Source organism: Geotrypetes seraphini, chromosome 2 (genome assembly GCF_902459505.1).
Source record: "Geotrypetes seraphini chromosome 2, aGeoSer1.1, whole genome shotgun sequence".
Lineage (NCBI taxonomy): Eukaryota > Metazoa > Chordata > Amphibia > Gymnophiona > Dermophiidae > Geotrypetes > Geotrypetes seraphini.
In genome coordinates, this window is record NC_047085.1 from 4,995,757 (window position 1) to 5,019,404 (window position 23,648).

The following is a 23,648-nucleotide window of genomic DNA, read 5'->3' on the forward strand; positions in this document are numbered from 1 at the left end:
TACTATCCGCAGATCTTGGATTCGATACCCTCGTAGAAGATTCAGGAAGTGAAATTACTGACAATGACAACCAAGAGTGATTGCATAAAGAATATTATGTGCATTGGAACCTAGGCACCTCTGGCTGCGGTAGGGAGACAAGTTCCTGGATGCTATAGGCGATTGCTTCCTGGAACAACTTCTCAAGGAAAATACGAGAGGAAATGCGATTCTGGACTTAATTCTAAATAGACAACAAGGACCGGTGCAAGGTGTAGAAGTAGAAGGGACGCTGGGAAGCAGTGATCACAAAATGATCCGCTTCAACTTGGACACAGAGGCAAAACATCAATACAAAGCGACGGCCACGGAGCTGAATTTCCAAAAAGGGAATTACGAAGAACATAAGAACATAAGAACTGCCATCTCCGGATCAGACCCATGGTCCATCAAGTCCGGCGATCCGCACACGCGGAGGCCCAGTCAGGTATACACCTGATGTAGTTTTAGTCACCCATATCCCTCTATGCCTCTCATAAGGAGATGTGCATCTAATTTGCCTTTGAATCCCAGCACAGTGGATTCCTTGATAACCTCCTTTGGGAGAGCATTCCAGGCGTCTACCACTCGCTGCGTAAAACAGAACTTCCTGACATTTGTCCTGGACTTGTCCCCCCTTAGCTTCAAACCATGTCCTCTTGTCCGTGTCGCGTTGGACAATGTAAATAATTTATTTTCCTGCTCTATTTTATCGATGCCTTTCAGCATTTTGAACGTCTCGATCATGTCCCCTCGCAGCCTTCTCTTCTCAAGGGAGAACAGTCCTAGTTTCTTGAGTCGTTCCTCATATTCCAAGTTCTCCATACCTCTTATTAACTTCGTTGCTCGTCTCTGCACCCTCTCTAACAGTTTTATATCCTTCTTTAGGTTGGGAGACCAATGTTGGACACAGTATTCCAAGTGTGGTCTGACCATTGCTCTATAAAGCGGTATTATGACTTTCTCCGATCTACTCGTGATTCCTTTCTTTATCATGCCTAACATTCTGTTTGCTTTCTTTGCCGCTGCCGCGCATTGTGCCGACGGCTTCAGGGTCCTATCTATCAGTACACCCAGGTCCTTTTCTTGTTCGCTCTTACCCAGAGTTGCGCCTGACATTCTATACTCGTATTCCTTATTCTTACTACCTAAATGCATTACTTTGCATTTCTCCACGTTGAACTTCATCTGCCATTGATCTGCCCATTTCTCTAACTGATACAAGTCGCTCTGGAGTTCCTCGCTATCCTCCTGCGATCTGATTGCCCGGCATAGCTTTGTGTCGTCTGCAAACTTAATGATCTCACTGGATATTCCGTCTTCCAGGTCATTGATATAAATATTAAATAGGATCGGCCCAAGCACGGAGCCCTGGGGCACACCACTAGTCACTTTCTCCCAGTCTGAGAACTTTCCATTTATGCCCACTCTCTGCTTTCTGTTTTCCAACCATTTGCCTATCCACCTTTGTATATCTCCCTCTATTCCATGGCTTTGTAGTTTCCTGAGAAGTCTTTCATGCGGAACTTTGTCGAATGCTTTCTGGAAGTCCAAATATATTATGTCCACCGGCATTCCACTATCAATTTGCTTGTTCACGGTCTCGAAAAATTGAAGTAAATTCGTCAAACATGATTTCCCTTTCCTGAACCCATGTTGACTGGGTTTCATCAAGTCGTGTGTATCTAGGTGCCGGACTATGCTATCCTTGATCAGTGCTTCAACCATCTTTCCAGGGACAGACGTAAGACTCACAGGTCTGTAGTTGCCCGGTTCCCCTCTCGATCCTTTTTTGAAAATTGGCGTGACATTCGCTATCTTCCAGTCTTCTGGTATCTGTCCAGTTCTGATTGTCAGATTGGCAAGTTTCTGCAATAGCTCTCCGATTTCAACCTTCAATTCCTTTAAAACTCTCGGGTGAATTCCATCCGGTCCAGGGGATTTGTCACTTTTAAGTTTGTCTATCTGGTAGTATATCTGGTCCAACTCCACTTCAACTGTGGTGAGGCTGTCTTCTATTACTCCACTAAACACTTTCACTGCTTCTGGTATTTTAGCGGTATCCTCCTCCGTAAAGACGGACGCAAAGAAGGAATTTAGTTTGTCAGCAATTTGTTTATCTTCCTTGATGTACCCTTTCCTTCCCTGGTCGTCCAGGGGTCCCACCGCCTCTTTTGCGGGTTTTTTCCCTTTCACGTATCTAAAGAAGGGTTTGAAGTTTTTGGCTTCTTGCGCTATTTTTTCCTCATAGTCCTTTTTGGCATCCCTCACCGCCTTGTGACATTTCTTTTGATCATCTTTATGTATTTTCCATGCTTTGGTTGTTTTCATGTGTTTCCATTTTTTGAAAGAGTCCTTCTTTTCTTTTATGGCTACCCTCACCTGTCTGGTAAGCCATGCCGGTTCTCCCTTACCTTTTGTTCTCCCCTCTTTGGAGATCCTTGGAATGTGGAGATTTTGTGCTTCTGAGATAGTATTTTTCAGTAGGGACCATGCCTGGTCTACCGTTTCAAGTTTGTCCACCTTTTTCTTGAGTCGTTGTTTCACCATGGCTCTCATGCGATCGTATTTGGAGGGGAAGAAGATTAAGAGGATAAGCACTGTTAAAACCCTAGAGCAAGCATGGTCCCTTTTTAAGAACACGGTCACCGAGGCACAAAATCTATATATACCGTGTATCAATAAGGGATCCAAGAGGAAAAAGGAGCCGGCATGGCTCACTGTAGCGGTGAAGGAAGCGATCAGAGATAGGAAGACTTTCGTTTAAGGAATGGAAAAGGTCAAAAACAGATGAAAACTGGAAAAAGCACAAACAGGTGCCATAAGGCGGTAAGAGGGGCCAAAAGAGACTACAAAGAAAAAATAGCCAAGGAGGCGAAAAACTTCAAGCCGTTCTTTCGATATATCAAGGGGAAATGACACGCGAAGGAAGCGGTGGCGCCTTTGGATGACCATGGAATAAAGGGAGTGCTAAAGGAGGACAAAACCATCACCGACAAACTGTTCACATTTTTTGCATATGTATTTACTGAAGAGGATATACACAACATACCAGAAGCCAATAGACTCTACGCAGGAAACGAAGATGGGAGGGTTGATGGTCAGTCTAGAAGAGGTATACAGGCAGATTGATAGGCTTAAAAACGATAAATCCCTGGGACCGGATGGCATCCATCCAAGAGTAATCAAAGAACTGAAAGGGGCTATAGCTGAACTGCTTCAACTAATAGCCAATCTTTCGATCAAATTGGGAAGGAAGACTGGAAGGTGGCAAATGTTACGCCGATCTTCAAGAAAAGTTCAAGGGGAAATCTGGGAAACTACAGATCGGTGAGTCTGACCTCGGTACCTGGAAAGATGGTAGAGGCGCTGATAAAGGACCGCATAATTGATCACCTTGACAGACACGATCTGATGAGGACCAGCCAGCACAGCTTTAGCAAAGGAAGATCTTGCTTGACGAACTTGCTGCACTTCTTTGAGGGAGTAAACAGGAAGATAGACAAGGGTGACCCAATTGACATTGTCTATTTGGATTTTCAGAAGACATTTGACAAAGTTCCGCATGAACGACTACTTCGAAAAATTGCAAACCATGGAATCAAGGGTCAAATACTCACGTGGATTAAAAACTAGCTGATGGGTAGGAAACAGAGTGGGGATGAATGGACAATACTTGGACTGAAAAAGCGTCACGAGTGGAGTGCCGCAGTGTTCAGTGCTGGGACCCATGCTCTTCAACATTATTTATAAACGACCTGGAAATTGGTACGATGAGTGAGGTGATTAAATTTGCAGACGATACAAAGTTATTCAGAGTAGTGAAGACGCAGAAGGATTGGGAAGACCTACGATATGACAAACACGCTTGAGAAATGGGCCGCGACATGGCAAATGAGGTTTAACGTGGATAAGTGTATGGTGATGCATGTCGGTAACAAAAATCTTATACACGACTACAAGATGTCTTGTGCAGTACTTGGAGAGATCGCCCGGGAAAGAGACTTGAGAGTACTGGTCGACAAGTCAATGAAGCCGTCCGTGCAATGTGTGGTGGCGATGAAAAGGGCAAACAGAATGCTAGGAATGATTAAGAAGGGGATCATGAACAGATTGGAGAAGGTTATCATGCCGCTGTACTGGGCCATGGTACACCCTCACCTGGAATACTGCGTCCAGCACTGGTTGCCGTACATGAAGGACACTGTACTACTCGAAAGGGTCCAGAGGAGAGCGACTAAAATGGTTAAGGGGCTAGAAGAGTTGCTGTACAATGAGAGATTAGAGAAACTGGGCTTCTTCTCCCTTGAAAAGAGGAGACTGAGAGGGGACATGATCAAAACATTCAAGATAATGAAGAGAATAGACTTAGTAGATAAAGACAGGTTGTTCACCCTCTCCAAGGTAAGGAGAATGAGAGGACACTTTCTAAAGTTGAAAGGGGATAGATTCCGTACAAATGTAAGGAAGTTCTTCTTCACCCAGAGAGTGATGGAAAACTGGAATGCTCTTCCGGAGTCTGTTACAGGGGAAAACACCCTACAGGGATTCAAGACAAAGACAAGTTCCTGCTGAACTGGAACGTATACAGATCTCAGTTAGGGCATTGGTCTTTGACCTAGGGGCTGCCACGTGAGCAGACAGCTGGGCACGATGGACCACTGGTCTAACCCAGCAGAGGCAATTCTTATGTTGAGAGGCTGTCTAAGAAGACAGGGAAAGTAAGCCAGGGTCAAGTTTCAAGTTTTTATTAAAATTTGATAAAACGCTAATCAAATACCAAGCGTTTGCCAATAAAAATTAAAATGGGGAACAATCAACGGACTTAAAACACCAACTTGCTTACATGAAAACAACAGGAATGTGGGGAGAAATATAATTTTAAAAGGAGAGAGTTCAATTAAGGTTATAAACAAAAGGGAAATAGGAAAAATATTGATGTTGAATGAGTAAAAACAGAATGTGGCAAGAAAGGAGCCAGAGATTGATTAGCCATTATAAGCGTCTTTAAATAAGAAGCTTTTAAGGTTGCCCTAAAATTTATCTAGATTTTGCTCTGCCCTTAAATATGATGGTAACGAATTCTATATTGTAGGGGCAAAAGTTGCAGCCTTGCCAGCTAGGGGCTGTTCATCTGCGGTCATCGCTACGCTCTTTTCTTGTGTTTCCTGTTTGTACTAGATCTACCTGGCTTTGCTACCAACTGAAATTCCAGGGGCGTGTCCAGGGATGTGACCACCTCAGAGAGGAGATGGAATTTGTTATGATGTCCCTGCAGCCAAGGCTGAAAAGGATGCAAGATCCTACTGTTCAGCCTCCAGAGGAGATTTACAAGAAAGAAGATTAGCAGAGGTAAGTAACCCAATCTTTCGTTATGTATGGAATAGCATTCCAGGACATGAACGAGTGCTGATACATTGCTAAGATTGTCTTTCAATAAATAGCCACTGATATTTGTACTGATTAGAAGAAGGGCAAATACGTTTGGTGCACTTTAGAGCTGACATAATAGTGTGGTAATGCTCTACTCGAATACATTGGCAGGTGCTAAAGTTGTTGTGATTACACATGTAATGTGCTTAGAGTAAGGGTGCATATGCCTGGAGGCAGGACTGGCTGAAGGGACTGTGGTGCCATGAGCCAATTTTGGCTTTGCTAATCTAGTCTTTCTCTCCTGCTGGACCAGTTGAGGCACCAGCTCAGGCTGCTGATGAGGCCAAACTCCTAGTCTGGCATCTATCCCTCTAGAAGTACAGGGATTTTGGTGCCCTTTCACTAGTGCCGGGGGCCTCACCTGGTCCATAGGGTGAGTCGGCACTGCCTGGAGCATTTTATGATGTACTTATATTTGTGCGATTATACCTGTAACATGTTTAGAATAAGGGCAGATACACCAATCCAAAAAAAATGCAAAAGAACCATCTAATATTGCATCTAATTGTAGACCTATCGCCAGTATTCCTCTGGTTACTAAAATAGCAGAAGGGGTGGTAAATGCTGAACTCACTACATATTTGGAGAAATATAACATTTTACATGACAACCAATCTGGCTTTCGGTCAGGCTACAGTACCAAAATAATTATACTTTCGTTGTTTGATTATCTGCACTTACTTTTCAGCCAAGGATCAAGTGCTATGATCTTGCAACTTGACCTGAGTAGTGCATTCGATTTAGTTGATTATACCATTTTTCTGAACTGTTTGGCATCCATTAGAATCTCGGGGTATGTTCTCAATTGGTTCCGTGGGCTTCTGGGAAATAGATCCTATAAGATATTTAAGAATGATACTTTCTCCTATGGTTGGGACAACTCTTGTGGGGTTCCACAGGGCGCCTCTTTGTCCCCCACCCTATTTAACATCTATCTTGTTTCCTTAGGAAATCTCTTGCAGAGTTTAAAGCTCAAATTTTTTATCAATCCGGATGACATTACTATAGTCATTCCGTTAACTTGTTTTACATCAGAGTTTTTTTAAATTCTCTATCAATTAATTTTAATCAGGTTGAACTTTGGATGTTTGCTTTTAGATTAAAGTTGAACTCAGAAAAAACTAAATTTTTCTTAGCAGCTCCTAACGATAAAATCTAGGAAACTACGATACCAATTATCTTATTATGGGAAAATGTTTATTGCTCATTACAAAAGTCTGGGGATGGGATTGGGTGGGTGGGATGGTATTTTTTATTATTTTATTAAATCATATAATGTATAATATAATACATGAATATTTTTGATGTATTAGGGATGGAAAGGGTGGTTAAATTTCATGATTTTCAGATGATATTATAACAAATCAAATGGTGTTTTACAATTCAAATGTTATTTCCTGTTACACTTGATGTAAGTTATAAAAACGAATAAACATTTTTTTTTAAAAAAAGGAAACTACGATACTCCTCTACAAATCATTCTTCGATGGCCAGCTCCTCGAAAAGGGTAGCCACACTTCACTAGAATATATGCTAGCTTCAGTCAACGATGAACTCCACCCTCACCCACTGAGTATCCTGCTACTCTTGTTGTCAACCAACCCCTTGGAACAAATCCTCCGAACTCGTCCTCGAGACCATAACAAACGCCTTCCTTAAGTTTCAAAGATTACTGATCATTGGGGATATTAATCTCCACCTAGATGACATCACCAGCAAGGATGCGATTGAATTCAATAACTTCCTCACCTCTCTAGGTTCCCCCCCCCCGCATCCTCTTCAACCCATGAAAAAGGGCACATACTAGACATCATCAGTTTCCTCAATCTTTCCGATTACAAAACTTCAGTTGATGACACTCGCTGGGAATATGTCCCTTGGTCCGACCACTTCTTAGGGGCTTTTTGTCTCCCCACTTTCATGTCGCACCTTGGAACTCCACCCCGTACCTCTAATTCCATTACCTTCTGCAAAAAAATTGCGAGTGAATTGTTCTGGACCAAATTTCTCAACCAATTCTCCTCGATTAATAAGCCTGTAGATCCAGAAATTAATTGGCACAACTGGGTCACCCTCTCCGAGACCACCTACCACTCCCTCGCCCCACTATCCACTAAAACTGTCTCATACTCCCGTAAGGCCCCTTGGTACCTTCCATATCACAGAGAACTGAAGCAGAAATGTCGAGTTCTTGAGCACAAATGGAAAATATCTATATCCCCTACAGATAGACAATCTTGGAGGGTCAATATTAAGTTCTACAATACTGTACTAAAAAAAGCAAGGAAGAATTTCTACGGTGATAAAATCTCCAGATCCAATAACCAGAGTAGTGCATTGTTTAACATCTGGCGCTCCTTAACCTCTAGTGCATTGTTTAACATCTGGCGCTCCTTAACCTCTAAAAACAACTCCACCATGCTCCCCTCCTCTCCATCAGCCGACGATCTAGCAAAATTCTTAAACGAAAAGGTCACTACCTTAAGATGCTCCTTCCCACCAGCAGTCTCTTACAACTCTCTGGTGCCCACTGACTCCACCCCTACCCTAACCGTCTCCAACCCTATCCCAGTCAAGAGATCCTGGACTGCCTTTGAGAACGTATCCGAATCCCAGGTCTCTAAACTCTGCCTCAAACTGAAATCCTGCAACTGTACCTTGGACCCATTCCTCTCCTACCTATACGAGAAAATTCCTGCCATCTCATCTCTTACCAAACTTATAAACCCTGTCCTACTATCAGGCCTATTTTCTGCAGAAATGGGACACATTGTCTTGTTCCCACTACTGAAAAAAGCTGATCTAGACCCTTCCACACCATCCAGCTATCGCCTAATAGCAAATAGTCCTCTCCTGACCAAGATGCTAGTCCATCATATCTACCCAACTCTCATCTTATTTAGAGAGATTCTTCATCCTCCTACCTTACCAATATGGCTTTTGACCCAACTTCAGCACTGAATCCCTATTGGCCTCATTAATCTCAAAGGTTCAACAACTTTATTCTCGTAATAAGTTCTCTGTTCTTCTACAATTCGACCTTTCTGCAGCTTTTGATGTCCATCATGATATTCTAATTTTTCAATTTTCTGAGATTGGCATTAACTCCACAGTCTTAGATTGGTTCTCGAAATTCTTATGTTCCCGCTCGTACACTGTTAACATGAACGACACCTCACCCTCTCCTTGGAAACCGATTTTGTAGAGTCCCACAGGGTTCACCTCTATCCCCTATTCTCTTCAACATCTATATGTCCTCCCTGAAACTCCTCCAACTATCCCCCCTGGAAACTCTTTACACTTATGCTGATGACATCCTTGTCCTCCTCGAGACCGACTCGAACCTCACTAACCTCTCTGAGAACATATCCTCATGAGAACGAACCTCCAATCCTGGGCCTTCACCGTACGAATGAAACTGAACGAGTCCAAAACAAAACTACTTTGGCTCGGCCCAAAATTAGATCAGCTATCCACCCTCATCCCACTGTCCTCTGGCACCACACTGCAGCTTGAGTTCTCTAGCAAAATTCTGGGCATCATCATTGACTCTACACTGTCCTTCAACGACCACCTCAACTCCTTGGTAAAAAAAAATGCTTTTTCAGTCTTCACATGCTGAGGAAAGTGAGATCCTGCTTCCATCAACAACACTTTGCTGTCCTCGTACAATCCATCATACTCTCCAGACTGGACTATTGTAACTCCATCTACTTAAGCCTAACAAAGAAAAGCCTTCAAAGACTTGCTGGCCTCAATTACCTGTTGTGGAAGATTATTCCAGCGATCAACCACCCTTTCGGTGAAGAAATATTTTCTGGTGTCGCCATGAAATTTCCCACCCCTGATTTTCAGCGGATGCCCTCTTGTTGCCGTGGGTCCTTTAAGAAAAAAGAGATCTTCCTCCATCTCGATACGGCCCGTGACATATTTGAACATCTCAATCATGTCTCCCCTCTCTCTGCGTTCCTCGAGTGAGTATAGCTGCAACTTACCCAGTCGTTCCTCATACGGGAGATCCTTGAGTCCTGAGACCATCCTGGTGGCCATTCGCTGAACCGACTCAACTCTCAGCACGTCTTTTTGATAATGCGGCCTCCAGAATTGTACACAGTATTCCAGATGGGGTCTCACCATGGATCTGTACAACGGCATTATGACCTCGGGCTTACGACTGACGAAATTTCTACAGATACAGCCCATGATTTGTCTAGCCCTGGATGAAGCTTTCGCCACTTGATTGGCAGTCTTCATGTCTTCGCTAATGATCACCCCCAAGTCACGTTCTGCTATAGTCCTTGTTAGGATTTCACCATTTAGGGTGTAAGTCCTGCATGGATTTTTGCCGCTAAGGTGCATGATCTTCCATTTTTTGGCATTAAAACTCAGTTGCCAAGTTGCGGACCATTGTTCTAGTAAGTGTAGGTCCTGTGTCATAGTGTCTGGCACGGTGCTTTTGCCCACTATGTTGCACAGTTTAGCGTCATCGGCAAATATTGCAATTTTACTTCGAAGTCCCTGAGGCAGGGCCCATACAAAGATGTTAAATAGGATTGGACCCAAGACTGAGCCCTGCGGCACTCCACTGATCACTTCCGATGTTTCGGAAGGAGTACCATTGACCACCACCCTCTGGAGTCTGCCACTGAGCCAGTCTTTAACCCATGCAGTCAATGTTTTTCCTAGTCCCAATGAATTCATCTGGTTCAAGAACCTGTGGTGTGGGACACTATCAAAAGCCTTACTGAAGTCTAAATACACGACATCCAGGGACTCTCCCATATCTAGCTTTTTTGTTACCCAGTCAAAGAAGCTGATTAGATTGGATTGGCAGGACCTTCCCTTTGTAAATCCATGCTGGAGGGGATCCCTCAGCCTCTCGTCGCTCAGGATCGTTTCTAATTTGTGATTAATCAACGTTTCCATAAGTTTACACACTATTGATGTGAGACTTACCGGTTTGTAATTTGCAGTCTCCGACTTGCATCCCTTTTTGTGGAGTGGAATGACATTAGCTGTTTTCCAGTCCAATGGGACTCTTCCCGTGCAGTGTTCTCCCCAGCGCTTTTCAGCCGGGCGCTCCGCCCAGCAAATTTTGATTACCGCCCGGCTGTCATCTGCCGAATCCTGCTGCCACCACTGCGTAACGCGCAGCCTGAAGAGCCGCCGAAAGACTCCCGCCGGACTTTAAGCAAAACAAAACCCAGCAATCGACTCGAACCCGGCTTCCCTCCGAAACCGGAAGTTACGTCGGGGGGAAGGAAGAGAAGCCGGCACGGACCATTAGAGCCCCGGAGCATGCGGGAGATAGGCCAGCCACGGAGGGAAGCTTACTTGCTCTTGCTTACTTCGGGCCTTTCTCGCTGTCGGGTCCTGCCTACTTTCTGTTTCTGTGAAGGCAGGACCCGGCAACGAGAAAGGCCCGAAGTAAGCAAGAGCAGCAAGTTGTAAGCTTACCTCTGTCGCTGACCTTTGGGAGATAGGTCAGCGACGAAGGGAAACTTGCAACTTGCCTTTGTCTGTAGCAAATCTGTCGGGTGTGTGAGACGGGGGGGGGGGGTGAATGGGAGGAGAAATGCTGCTGTACCCAATTAGAGGGGGAGGGGGAAGAGAAATGCTAGTGCTTCTGCTGTACCCAATTGGGGGGAGTTAAGAGAAATGCTGATGATGCTGCTGTACCCAATAGGGGGAGGGGGAACAGTCATGCTGCTGCACCCAATTAGGGGGGAGGGTTAAGAGAAATGCCGCTTCTGCTGTACCAAATTGGAAGAAAGGAAAGAGAAATGCTGATAATACTGCTGTACCCAATGGGGGGAGGGGAAGATAAATGCTGCAGCACCCAATTGGGGAGAGAGAGGGAAGGAGGGAGAAGGAAGATCAGGAAAAGGAGGAAAGAGATGCAAAGACCATGGGAGGGAGGGAAAGGAGATACCATACCATGGAGTGGAAGAGAGAGATGTCAGGGCATATGGGGGGGGGAAGCAGGGCCGGATTAAAGGATAGGCCCAGAGTAGCAGTCTGCCCCGGGTGCTCGGCCTGGCGTCATGAACTTTTTCGGCTTGCAACAGCATTTACAATTCACTGCTGTTGCCAGCTTCAGGCCTTCCTCTCTGCCGGGTCCTGCCTACTTCTGTTTCTATGAAGGCAGGACCCGACAGAGAAGAAGGCTCGAAGCTGGCAACAGCAGCGAATTGTGAATGCTGCTGCCTGAAGAAGTTCATGACGCCAGGCCTTGGGTGACAGAAGGAGGAAAGGGAGCAGAGGGGGAGATACTTCCTGCACCCAACTGGAGGGAGAAAGAAGATGAGGGAGGGAATGAAACGAGATGCCAGGGATTGGAGGAAAGGAAGAAAGTATTCCAGACCAAGGGAAAAGGAAGGGGGAAAGGAAGGAGAAGATGTCAGAGCATGGAGGGGGAGGGAGAGATGGAAGAAAAGGAAAGAAGTGAGATGCCAGAGAATCAGGGAAGGGAACATTACATTACATTTGTGATTTCTATTCCGCCTGTGCCTTGCAGTTCTAAGCGGATTACAATTAAAAGAGATCAGGACATTACCGAAAGAATTACATTACAATGATTTAAGTAAATTACATGTTGTGGTATAGAAATACAAGTATAAGATATCTGGATTTATCGATAGAATAACTTGACAGGGTTCAAGTAGTTACAAGGTTCAGTGGGGAAAACAATATAGGCAGCTGAAGAAAGGTACCTAACTTTGAAGGAATCAGTTAAGTGGATACCTAAGGGAGATGCTTATTTAGGAGAAGGTTAAATGGATACCTAAAGAGATGCTTATTTAGGAGTTTGGATATTTTTGGTAAATGAGGTTCAAGGGGATGACTAGTGTGTTATTTGCTGGGGAGAGTGCATGTGCGATTGGGGAGGGGAAGATACCAGACTGTGGGGTGTGAAGGAAAGAAAGGAGAAGAGAGAGTTGCCAGAGCATAGGGGACGGGGTGTTGATAGAGAGAGAAAAATGGAGAGGTGGCAGAACTGAAATCAATCGTACAAAGGAGAAGAGAAGGGGCACAGGATAGACAGTTTATTGAAGGAGCATAAAAAGAGGGAAGATGCCCTATGGAACGGGGAGAGGGCGGACAGTGGATGGAAGGGCCTGATGCTGCATGGAAGACAGAGCGGACACATGTTGGCTAGAAAGAAGAGTGAAGACAAGATGATTAAAGCAGAAATGACAAAAGGTAGAAAAAAAATTTTTTGTTGCTTTACGTAGAATCAAGTAGTATTGTATCTATTGATTAAAGTTTATAAATAGGAAATGGAAATAAGGCAGTTTTTTGGGGACTAAACCCCTTTCCTCAGTCAGGACAGGATACCATAACAGCAGGGGTGCCCAAATGGTCGAGCGTGATCGACCAGTTGATCGCAAAGGCAATGTGAGTCAATCACGTTGCCTTGGCAATCCTTTTATTCCTGCCTCCTTGAGCCAGGCCAGGCGCGTACAAGCGCCGGACTCACAAGACTTCACCTCCAACGTCAATTCTGACGTCAGAGAGGAAGTTCTGGGCCAGCCAATCGCTGCCTGGCTGGCCTGGAACTTCCTCTCCGACGTAAGAATTGACATCAGAGGTGAAGTCTTGTGAGTCCGGCGCTTGTACATTCCTGGTCTGGCTCGTGGAAGCAGGGAGAAATTGGCATGGTGGCTTAGGAGGTAGGGAAAGAATCGGGGAAGTGGAGAAATTGGCGCGATGGCTTGGGGGGGGGGCAGGGGGAGAGAGACAGAAAGAAAAGGGGAGGGGCAGAAAGAAAAAAATATTGGATTTATAATCAGAAGAAGGAAGTGCAAACAGAGACTCATGAAATCACCAGACAAAAAGGTAGGAAAAATGATTTTATTTTCAGTTTAGTGATCAAAATGTGTCTGTTTTAAGAATTTATATCTGCTGTCTATATTTTGCACTATGGCCCCCTTTTACTAAACTGTAAAAGCGTTTTTTAGCGCAGGGAGCCTATGAGCATTGAGAGCAGCGCAGGGCATTCAGTGCATCTCCCTGCTCTAAAAACCAGTATTGCGATTTAGTAAAAAGGGAGGGGGTATATTTGTCTATTTTTGTATAGTTGTTCCTGAGGTGACATTGCATAGAATTGTCTGCCTTGACCTCTTTGAAAACCCGCGGAATATAAATGTTAATTAACATTTTCTCTGCATACATTGTGCTTTGTGTTTTTAAAAAAATGTTATTGTTGGTAGATCATTTTGACTAGGTCATTTTAAAAGTAGCTCACAAGCCCAAAAAGTGTAGAGCCATTTCTTGTATGACTGGATGAGCTATATTTATCTTTTTTTTTAGTTGTTTAAATTCATGCAGAAATAAATGGCTAGATTGAACCTAATGACTTAATTAATGCCTTTCCCTTTTTTAAACCTCTATACCATTTGAAAGAGGGCAAATACTTCTTAAATTTAGTAAAAATATTCTGGCACAAGTGTCAAACCTTAAAAAAGGAAGTCATATTGAGCATTGGAAAATAATAAGAATAATCAACTAATAAAAATAGTATATATTTAGGGCTCCTTTTACTAAGTTACGATAGTGGTTTTAGTGTGCGCTTAGCGCGCAGAGGAATTGCCATGCGCGCTAGATGCTAACGCCAGCATTGAGTTGGCGCTAGTTTTCCCACATAGCTAAAAATGCTAGCGCACCTTAGTAAAAGAGGGAGTTAATTTTCCCCACCACCAAATTTCCCCATTCCGCCCCATCCGGCTACTTTTTCACGCCACCCGGCTGGAAAAAATTTCTGGGGAGAACACTGCCGTGCTTAGGAAAAGATTGAAGAGCGCAGCTAACGGCTCTGCCAGGACATCTCTCAATTCCCTAAGCACTCTGGGGTGCAGTTTATCTGGTCCCATGGCTTTGTTCACTTTGCGCTTTGATAGTTCTTGGTAGACGCTGCCTGTGGTAAATTCAAAGTTCAGGAATGGGTCTTCTGAACTCTTCCTTGTCTGCAGCTGTGGAACGGATCCCAGCGCCTCACAGGTAAAGACTGAGCAGAAGTATTTACTGAGTAGTTCGGCTTTATCGGAGTCCGATTCTACATAGTTACCGTCAGGTTTCCTTAGGCGCACTATCCCGTCTGTGTTCCTTTTTCTGTCACTAACATACCTGAAAAAGGATTTATCCCCTTCGCACCATAAAAAAGTACTTTGACGATGCCTCTTTTTGTTTGTTAGTACAATCTTCCATTCTGAGTATTCTTGATTATTGCAACATCATATAACTGGGTGCTTTTAAGGAAATTATCAGGAACTTGAGGATGGTTCAGAATACGGCCGGCCCTCTCATTTTTGGCTTGAAGAAATGGGAACATGTTGCTCCTTTCTATCAAAAGTTACACTGGTTGCCATTGGAATCCAGAGTTCTGTTTAAGTTCTCATGCATCTGCTACAAAACAGTATTTGGTACATCACCGAGTTATCTTAACCCTCACTTCATTTTGAGTTATAACAATAAGAGCTCTTGTAGAATACATCTGTTTGCTTTTCCCTCATTGAAAATGATGTCATTATTATAAAAGGTTCTTTGAAAGAACCTTTTCTTTCCAGGGGGCTAAACTAAATTCATGGCTCGCCTAAATTGTGCTTGATGCTTCTTATCTTGATTTTAGAAAGCAGACTAAAACTCAATTATTTAACAGGCTGAGTTATTAATATATTTTATTATTATAATATTTTATTCTTTTAAGATTGTTGTACCCTCTTTATATGGCATGTTTGTATTTTTCTTATTATATGCATAGAACTTGTTGATTTCAATGATTTATATTGTTTGTATTTCAATTAATTGTTGTGAACGACCTAGAACTTCCTGGGTATGGCAGCATATAAAATAATAATAATTATTATAGAAGCTCTCGAGTGTGGTGGTACTTTGCTTGAATGCATTAACAGGGCTATACACTGATGGTTTGGAGGGGTTGGTATATGAAGCAGTGACTGTGTTTCCTCTCCCTTTCTGCCTGCAGCATCAGCATTGCAACATTTCAGGACTTTCAGCGAGCTACCCTAGATCAGCGTCCTGATAGCGTTCTGCGCCAGCGGCTGCATAATGACTCCGAAGCTGCCAGCGTTCTTCCTGCAACAGGAAACAATGGACTGGTGAAGATGGCAGTCTGGGGACTTTCAGCCACACTTGGAGCTGCAGCTCTGGCTGTGGCACAGACGGCACTTGGATGGACCCCGGAATTCTTGTTTCAGCTTTTCTAGCTGCAATTCTGCTTCCCCCTCCCCCCAAAAGCTGGAGGTGCTGGTGTTTTGGCAAGGAGTCTCCTATGTCTCTTAGTTGTCTGCTTAACTTCTAGCTTGGGGTATATCCCCAGTACTTTGGTAGCCTGTAGAGCAGGTAGGAGTTCTCAGGCTGGGCACTGCAGAACCCTGTGAACTAATTATATATTGCTGTCCTCTGGATGTGTTGCAACATCATCCTGTCTTTTATCAGTTCTGGCTTCCTCCTCCTTCAAGGAGGAGGAGGGAGAAAGGCTGCTTTGTAGAAGTAACTGGCAGGTTGGAGATTTAACAGACTCGAGAATGGATCCTTCAGTGTTGCTTAAGAGTTTTAGGGGTCCTCACTGTGGCCGTGCTACACCAGATATTTTTAAACTACAACACAATAAGGTGAAGTAATTTATTAAAATTGAGATTCTGTGTCACCTGATAGACCGGTACAGTTCCTTACGGATGGGTTATTTCTCACTGTGACCAGCAGGTGGAGACTGAAACCAAAACTTGATTGTAGTATATTAGCTGAGGTTCCCCCTACCAACCCAGTCTTTTCTCAGTCTCCAGCAGTGGTAAGACTAATTTGGCTCCCCCTGTTAGGGCTGTTGGAATTTTTTTTAGGATTCCTGGTTCCCCTTTTATGCCGGATGGAGCTTGGACGGGTCCTGTTTGGGGATAAATCTGACCTCGGGCATGTCAAACCTGGCGGTCTCATGCTGGGTCCCTCCCCCCTTCCTCCACCTTCCCGCATTTTTTGTAGTGGTGCCCCAGCTGGCAGCCTGGCCACCTTTACCGATCAGGCATCCCGCTTTGAGAGCCATTGAGTCTGTTCTGAAAAAAAAAATCCTGAAGCTGTGCTGGTCTAAATTTACTGTATTTTACTGTCTTTTTCTGGTAACCGACAATTTTTTCTCTAGCTAGGTTGCGTCTGGAGCAATGAGCACTTTTGTAGAGGGAAAAGTGCTCATTGTAATCCAGCCACGATGCAGTCATGGCCGACCTGTTTGAGCGAGGCAGGCTGCTGCGAAGGGAAATCCTCATCGGCATCGGGTGCCGGCAGCCAGGGATCCCCTTTGCGAGTGCCTTGTGGCCAGCAGCTGTCTGCGAGGAAGACCGGGCTTCCCCTGCTGCCCATGCGGGTGGTTCCCTAGCCGCCGATGGTCAGGCAGAAAGGTTTCCCTTACTATGAAGCGGCTGGGGACTCCCTTTACAGCTGATGCTGGCTTGCCTGCTTTAGTGGCTGGGGCGGTTTAGGCCTCTTAGCCGCTGCAGGTCTATGGAGCTTCTTTTTTTTTTTTGGCGGGAAGCACCTCCATTTTTGTTTAGCCTCAGGTGACCTCGCCCCTGTATGATGACACAGGCAGCAGGTTGTTTGCTGGGTCCCCTATGGCAGGGAGTCCCATGGGCCCGCCAGGAGATTTTTCCCCTATTTTACATGTTTGGTGGGGGGTTTGCCTTCGACATCCTCTATGGGTCAGCCCCATTCAGTGACAGTTCTGTTCCCCTCTGCTCCTCTCGCATCCCAACACCTGAGGGTCTCTTGGGACGCTGCTGGTTTGGAAGGAGCAGTCTTTTGTTTCTCTAGACCTGGACCCTTTGGGAAGCTTTCCAGGATCCTCTAGGGCAGTGATTCTCAACCCTATCCTGGGGACTCCCCAGCCAGCCAGGTTTTCAAGATATCCATAATGAATATGCATGAGAGAGATTTGCATACCTGTCACTTCCATTATATGCAAATCTCTCTCATGGATATTCATTAGGGATATCTTGAAAACCTGACTGGCCGAGGGGTCCCCAGGACAGGGTTGAGAACCACTGCTCTAGGGGATATGGTTTTTCCTGCTAGCAGTGGCTTCGTACTCCGTCTGCTTGTGCTGACACATCCGTGGGCACTTTTTTTCAGCGGGACGAGCTCTGTAAGATGCTTTTGCCAATCTTCTCTTATGTTCTGGTTCGAGGACACTGTCTAAGCCCCCATATGTGATGGATTCCTTGCTTCAGGGGATCCACCCTGTTTCCAGCTCTTACCCTATGCTTCGGGATAGTTGGGTTCTGCTCACTCAGTGGCAGGTACTAGGGGGCCCCCTTTCACTTTACGCATTCTATGGCCCGCCTGTATCCCATACTGGAGAGGGATTGGGACAGAAGTTGCTGGTGGTGGACGTGGTGGTCTCCGCCATTGTGAAGTGGCATACCGTGCCTGTAGAGGATGGATCTGCCTTAAGGGACCCCGAGGAATATAAGTTGGAGTCTCTCCTTAAGCAGAGTTTTGATGTTACAGCCCTGGTGATCCAGGTGGCGATGTGTGGCGGGCTGATTGCTCGGGCATGTTTTTGCTGGGCCGAGCGTATCCTTGACCGTGAGTCTGATAATTGGGACTTAGTAGAACAGCAAGTTGCCAAAATTGAGATGGGTGCTTCTTATCTCTCAATGCCATGTATGACCTCTTGCGAGCTTTTGCCAAGTCTATTGCTTTTGGAGTGGCAGCATGCCATACCTTATGGCTTCAAGCATGGTCGGCGGATGCGGCATCCAAAGCTAAGCTGATGAAATTCCCCTTTAGGGGGGCTGTCTTGTTTGGAGAGGATTTGTACAAGTTGGTTCAAAACTTAACAGATTCTAAAGTGCCTCTTGTGTGAAGATTGAGCTAAGCCGTTGGCTCAGGGTGGTACTGCTTGAGGGCGTGTGTGCGATTTCTGCCGTCTCCGCCCTAGTCGAGGGGCTACTTCCTTTCAGGCCTCTGAGACTCCTGAGGCTATTTCTTTCAGCACCTGCAATCCTTTCGAGGGGCCCGCCGGGTTGCTGGAAATTTCTCCGCTGGTTCCCCTGCTTTCCTTCCTGTCTAATGACTCCTTGCCAGCGCCCACTCTGGTTCTGGTGGGTACCTGTCTGCGTGACTTTTATCCAAACTGGGCAGAGATCACGTCCGATCAGTGGGTCTTGGAGGTGATTCGGGACGGTTATGCTCTGGAGTTTACCTGGTCATTGCCAAATCACTTTCTCGCTTGTCCTTCACAGGTGTCGTGGAAGAAGCAGGCCTTTTGCCAGACTCCCCAAAGATTGCTGGATCTCAAAGCAATGGTTTCTGTTCCCCCCTCAGGAGTACCGGAAGGTACTCAATTTACTTTGTGGTGCCCAAAAGAGAGGGGACCTTTCAGTCCATCTTAGATTTAAAAGGGGTCAACAGGGCTCTCAAAGTTCCCTCTCTTCGCATGGAGACACTGCGGTCTCATTCTGGCAGTTCAGCCGGAGGAGTTTCTGACATCTCTCAATCTGACGGAGGCCTACTTGCATGTACCCATCTGGGCCTCCCATCTGCGCTTCCTTCACTTTGCGATCTTGGGTCAGCACTAACAGTTCTGTGTGCTTCCCTTTGGTCTGGCCACGGTGCTGCAGACGTTCACCAAGGTTATGGTGGTTGTAGCGGTGGCATTGCTCAAAGAGGACATTCTAGTTCATCCCTACCTGGATGACTGGTGATTTGAGCAAAGTCGTTCCAGAGAGCACCCGGGTCACGGCTCGGGTGATGGGGTTTCTGCAGTCCCTGGGCTGGGAGGTCAACCTATCCAAGAGTCGGTTGGAACCCTCTCAGCGCCTGAAGTATCTCTCTTGAGGCAGGAGAGATCGGGGCAAGAGCAGGACGGTGAGTTAGGGCGGCAGGAGAGATTCGGGGCAAGAGCAGGGTGGCGAGTCGGAGCAGCAGTAGAGATTCAGGGCAACAGCAGGAGATTGGAGCTGAGAGCTGAGAAGCAGGGCAGCAGAAGGCAGGGCAGTTGGAAAGGACCTATTTTTGGATCGGCCAGCCCAGTCGGTGTTGCTTTTTTATTTTAGTGAATCGCTTCCTGCCTACATTTGAATGCCGTTCCCCCTCATTTGCATGTGTGGATCGGGGGATGGATTGGTCTTCCTAAGGTTTTCCTCCCAGAGGCCCAGGTAAGCAAATTGCAATCTCAGATTCGCCTGCTTATGGCGTCCTGGTGTCCTCGGGTTCAGGATTTCCTCCAATTCTTAGGGTCGATGGCAACTTCCCTAGACATAGTGAGGAGGGCTGGGGCCCATATACATCCTTTTCAGCATGCTCTTCTTCGGAGGTGGTCGCCCCAGAGGCACAGTCTGGACTACCCTGTCCCTTTTTGGGGCATAGCTCGCTGCAGTCTTCGTTGGTGGCTCCACACCTCCCATCTAGTTCAAGGGATGAGTCTGGCTCAGCCACAGTGGACGGTGCTTCTCACAGATGCCAGTCTCCTCGGTTGGGGAGCTCAGTGTCTAGGTCAGTCAGCTCAGGGCACCTGGTCCACGGAGGAGGCGTCTTGGTCGTTCAATGTTCTAGAGACCAGAGACATCTGTCTGGCATTCTTAGCCTTCCAGTCCTTCTTGATGGGCAAGTCGGTCCGGGTTCTCTCGGACAATGCTACGGTGGTGGCCTGTGTTTATTGTCAGGGGGGCACCGAGAGTTCTCTGGTGCAGGAGGCGGCTCTGCTCATGGTCTGGGCAGAGTCTCATCTTCCGGACATCTTGGCTTCCCATATAGCGGGAGTGGAGAATGATCAAACGGACTTTCTCAATTATCACGTGCTAGATCCCGGAGTGTGGTTTCTAGGGCATGCAGCTTTACAGTTAGTAGTACAGATTTGGGGTCAGCCCGTCATGGATCCGATGGCCACCAGTGTTAACTCCAAAGCTTCCCGCTTCTTCAGTCGTCGTAGAAACGGTTGGGCTAGATGCTCTGGTTCAGCTTTGGCCGACGGAGGGGCTTCTGTACGTGTTTCCTCCATGAACCTTGGTGGGCAGAGTTCTGCGCATTGTTCAGCATCCCAGCTTAGAGGTGCTGTTAGCCCCGGACTGGCCCAGGCGTCTGTGGTATGTGGATCTGGTGGCAGATCCTCTGCCTTTCTTGACTGACCTTCTGACTCAGGCCCCATTCCAATGTTAGAACCAGGTCCCTTTTGTCTTATAGCTTGACTCTTGAAAGGGATTGCCTAGGTAAGAAGACTCCAGAGGTATTAAGGGGTATTCAGATAAAGTGATCTCAACCCTCTTGGGGTTCAGGAGACGTTCCACTTCTCGGGCTTGTATGGGTTTGGTGTATATTTGAGGAGTGTGGTGTGTTGCGTGTGGGGTGGTCTCTTTTCGTGCTTCCCTGCCTAACATCTTGGAGTTCTTGCAGGATGGCCTGGACAGGGGCCTGGCTTGGTCTTCACTCCAGGTTCAGTTCAGTTACGGGATCAGCGTTTGACTGCCATTCCTGATGGCAAGTTCGTGTCTTGCGGGCGGCCAAATTGCTCAAGCTTTCCGTGCGACCGTCTGTTCCATCTTGAGATCTTAATCTGGTCTTGTCTGTGCTGGTGCACCCACCTTTCGAACCTTTGGGTGCCTGCTTGTTGAAGGACCTTACTCTTAAAGCAGTCTTTTTGGTGGCTATAACCTCTGCAAGACACGTTTCTGAGCTGCAGGCTTTCTCTTGTAGATCTCCCTTCCTAGAGTTCTCTAGGGAGCGGGTGGTGTTGTGGCATATTCCTTCTTTTCTTCCAAAAGTAGTTTCTCCTTTTCATGTCAATCAATCTGTAGTCCTCCTGGTGTTGGGTAGTCAGGAGGGCTCTTCTGAGCAGAAACAGCTGCGCAAATTGGATGTCTGCCGGGTCCTTTGCCCTTATGTTCAGCGGACCCAGAAGTTCAGGAAATCTGATCATCTCTTTGTCCTTTTAGCCGGGTTTGTGCTTCCAAAGCTACCATTGTGCGTTGGATCAAGGAGACTATTGCTTCAGCATACCTTCTTCAGAAAAAGCCTGTTCTGGAATTTCTCAAGGCTCATTCTACTAGGGGATCAGGCAGCTTATTGGGCTGAGTCTTCTCCTGTGCCTCCAGTGGATGTTTGTAAGGCTGCAGTTTGGTCTTCTCTGCATTCCTTTGTCGGACACTACCGTGGGACGTTCAGACATGTTGGGACATGGTGTTCGGTGAGCGTGTTCTGGTGTCGGCTCTTCGGGGGTCCCACCCTTGTTGGGTACTGCTTTTGTATGTCCCATCCATAAGGAACTGTACTGGTCTATCAGGAACACAGAAGGAGAAAATACCTGCTAGTTTTCTTTCTGTTAGCCTCTAGACCACACCTCTCACACCAGGCAGCATTATGGAGTAAAGATCTAGAACAACTGCTTACGTCTACAACTTATGGGGAATTTAGGAAACTCCTAAACATATCTGTTCCTAAAGTACTTAGGCAACTAACCTCATCCCACAATAACTGATCCCTAGAGTTGTTAATCACTAGTTTCTAACTTTGTTAAATCCACTCAACTTGTAGCATCTTTCAATCAATGTTAACCGGCAGAGCATTGTTAAATCCATTCAATCTGTAACATCTTCTAATTATTGTAAACCGCATAGAACTTCACGGTCCTGCGGTATATAAACTGTTGTTTTATTATTATTATTAGACCGGTACAGTTCCCCACCCTATCTGTCTGTCTATGGTGATTGAGGGTTTTGTTCGTGTGAAGATTTTGCTTTTCGGCGGGTTCTAGTATTTTTCTAGGGGCGGGAAGATTCAAGAAATGCAGCTATGGCTTAGCCAGTGAGCTGGGAGGACATTTTCACTGCAGGGTTCTAGTTCTATACATGTTCCAGCAGGTGTTACCGTTTGTTTTGTTGTTTTTAACCTCATGTTCAGTGTTTTTACTGTTCACAGTTAGTATTATCAAAGGTTCTGCTTGGCTATTCGGCAGACTGGGTTGATAGGGGAAGCCTCAGCTAATATAATACAACCAAGTTTTGGTCTGTCTCCACCAGCTGGACACAGTGAGATATAACCCATCCGTAAGGAACTGTACCGGTCTACAGGCTAACAGAAAAAATTAGCAGGTAAGAACCTAATTTCTCCTTCTTTATCATCCTTCTAGACCGGCACAGAACGGATGGGTTTATGCTTCTCTGCCAGCCAATGGAGACCGAGAACACATTGACTTTTGGCAGTAGTACAAGTGGGCATTCCCATCTACGGTCTGTTCTCAGTCTCCAGCAGATGCAGGTGGTAAGCCTGTGCAGTCTTTTCTCTTGTTTGGGGAAGGGGGGGGGCTGTTTGCTGCACCAGATATTTTTAAACCACAACACAATAAAGTGAAGTAATTTATTAAAATTGAGACTAGTTGGTGTGGTTCTTTTAACGATCAACTGGTGGTTTCTTGATTCACTATGGAGATGTTTTTGTAACTGTGTTTCCCGCCAGCCTCACCACCTTCCCCTTTCTGACCACCCTATAGATTTTGTCAGATGGTCCTATTTTGTTCCTAGGTCTTATTCCTGTCCCTCGGAGGCCATGCTCCTGTCTGCCTTTATTTTTTCCAACCTAGCAAACTGATGGAAATAAATTTATGCATAAGGGGTCAAGTTTGTTGGTGGAAGGGAGGGAGTACAAAATTAACTGTAATGGAGTGGGGCCAAATTCCATGGGCATAAAGACTGGTAGATAGAGGCTAGAGAAATAATGCTGATGCCCCCACCCCAATATATAATGGTTCAGTGAGTTTCTATGAGCAAAGGTGTTCCAACATCTGCACTATAGAAACAGCAGTTTGGGATTTGCTCCATTCAAATGTCCTCCTCCTTTTTTGTTTCTTTGTCACAGAACTAAAAGGTGACCATACATTATTTTGGGGGATAAAACCAAACCTGACCTGTTTGATCCAACCCGTAATTCTCTAAGTTTATTTAGAACTTTCTATACTGCAGATCGGGAAAACCATCTGAGTGGATTTAAAATGTAGTAGATGGAAATGAAGCAGAAAAAGGGGATGAGAAAAGGGAGAGGCAAGATGGGCAGGGCTGTTTTCGATATGATGTTTAAATCCAAGTTTATACTTTGGGAAGCACGTCCAAAAATCAGGTAAAGAAAATGGCCATTTTCAAAACAGTAAAACACATTTTTTTCTTTCCTGAAAATGACCATTTCTAGATGTGTTT

At 45.7% G+C, this 23,648-nt stretch overlaps 1 protein-coding gene across 4 annotated transcripts in view; it reads left to right on the top strand.

Annotated features, from left to right (window-relative positions):
• HGH1 (HGH1 homolog) overlaps positions 1–23,648 on the top strand; it is a 174,170-nt gene that overhangs the window by 79,008 nt on the left and 71,514 nt on the right. Inside the window, exons 8-9 of one of the 4 annotated variants that reach the window (XR_004537933.1) lie at positions 15,437–16,085; positions 22,589–22,825. The exons of 2 other annotated variants lie outside the window; for them this stretch is intronic. Coding sequence is in view for 1 of the 2 variants with exons in the window: in XM_033929333.1 (XP_033785224.1) it covers positions 15,437–15,677 (241 nt within the window). In the remaining variant the exon portion in view is untranslated. Of the gene's footprint in view, positions 1–15,436; positions 17,357–22,588; positions 22,826–23,648 lie in introns of those variants that run through there. One more of the 4 variants, XM_033929333.1, reaches the window with a different exon arrangement.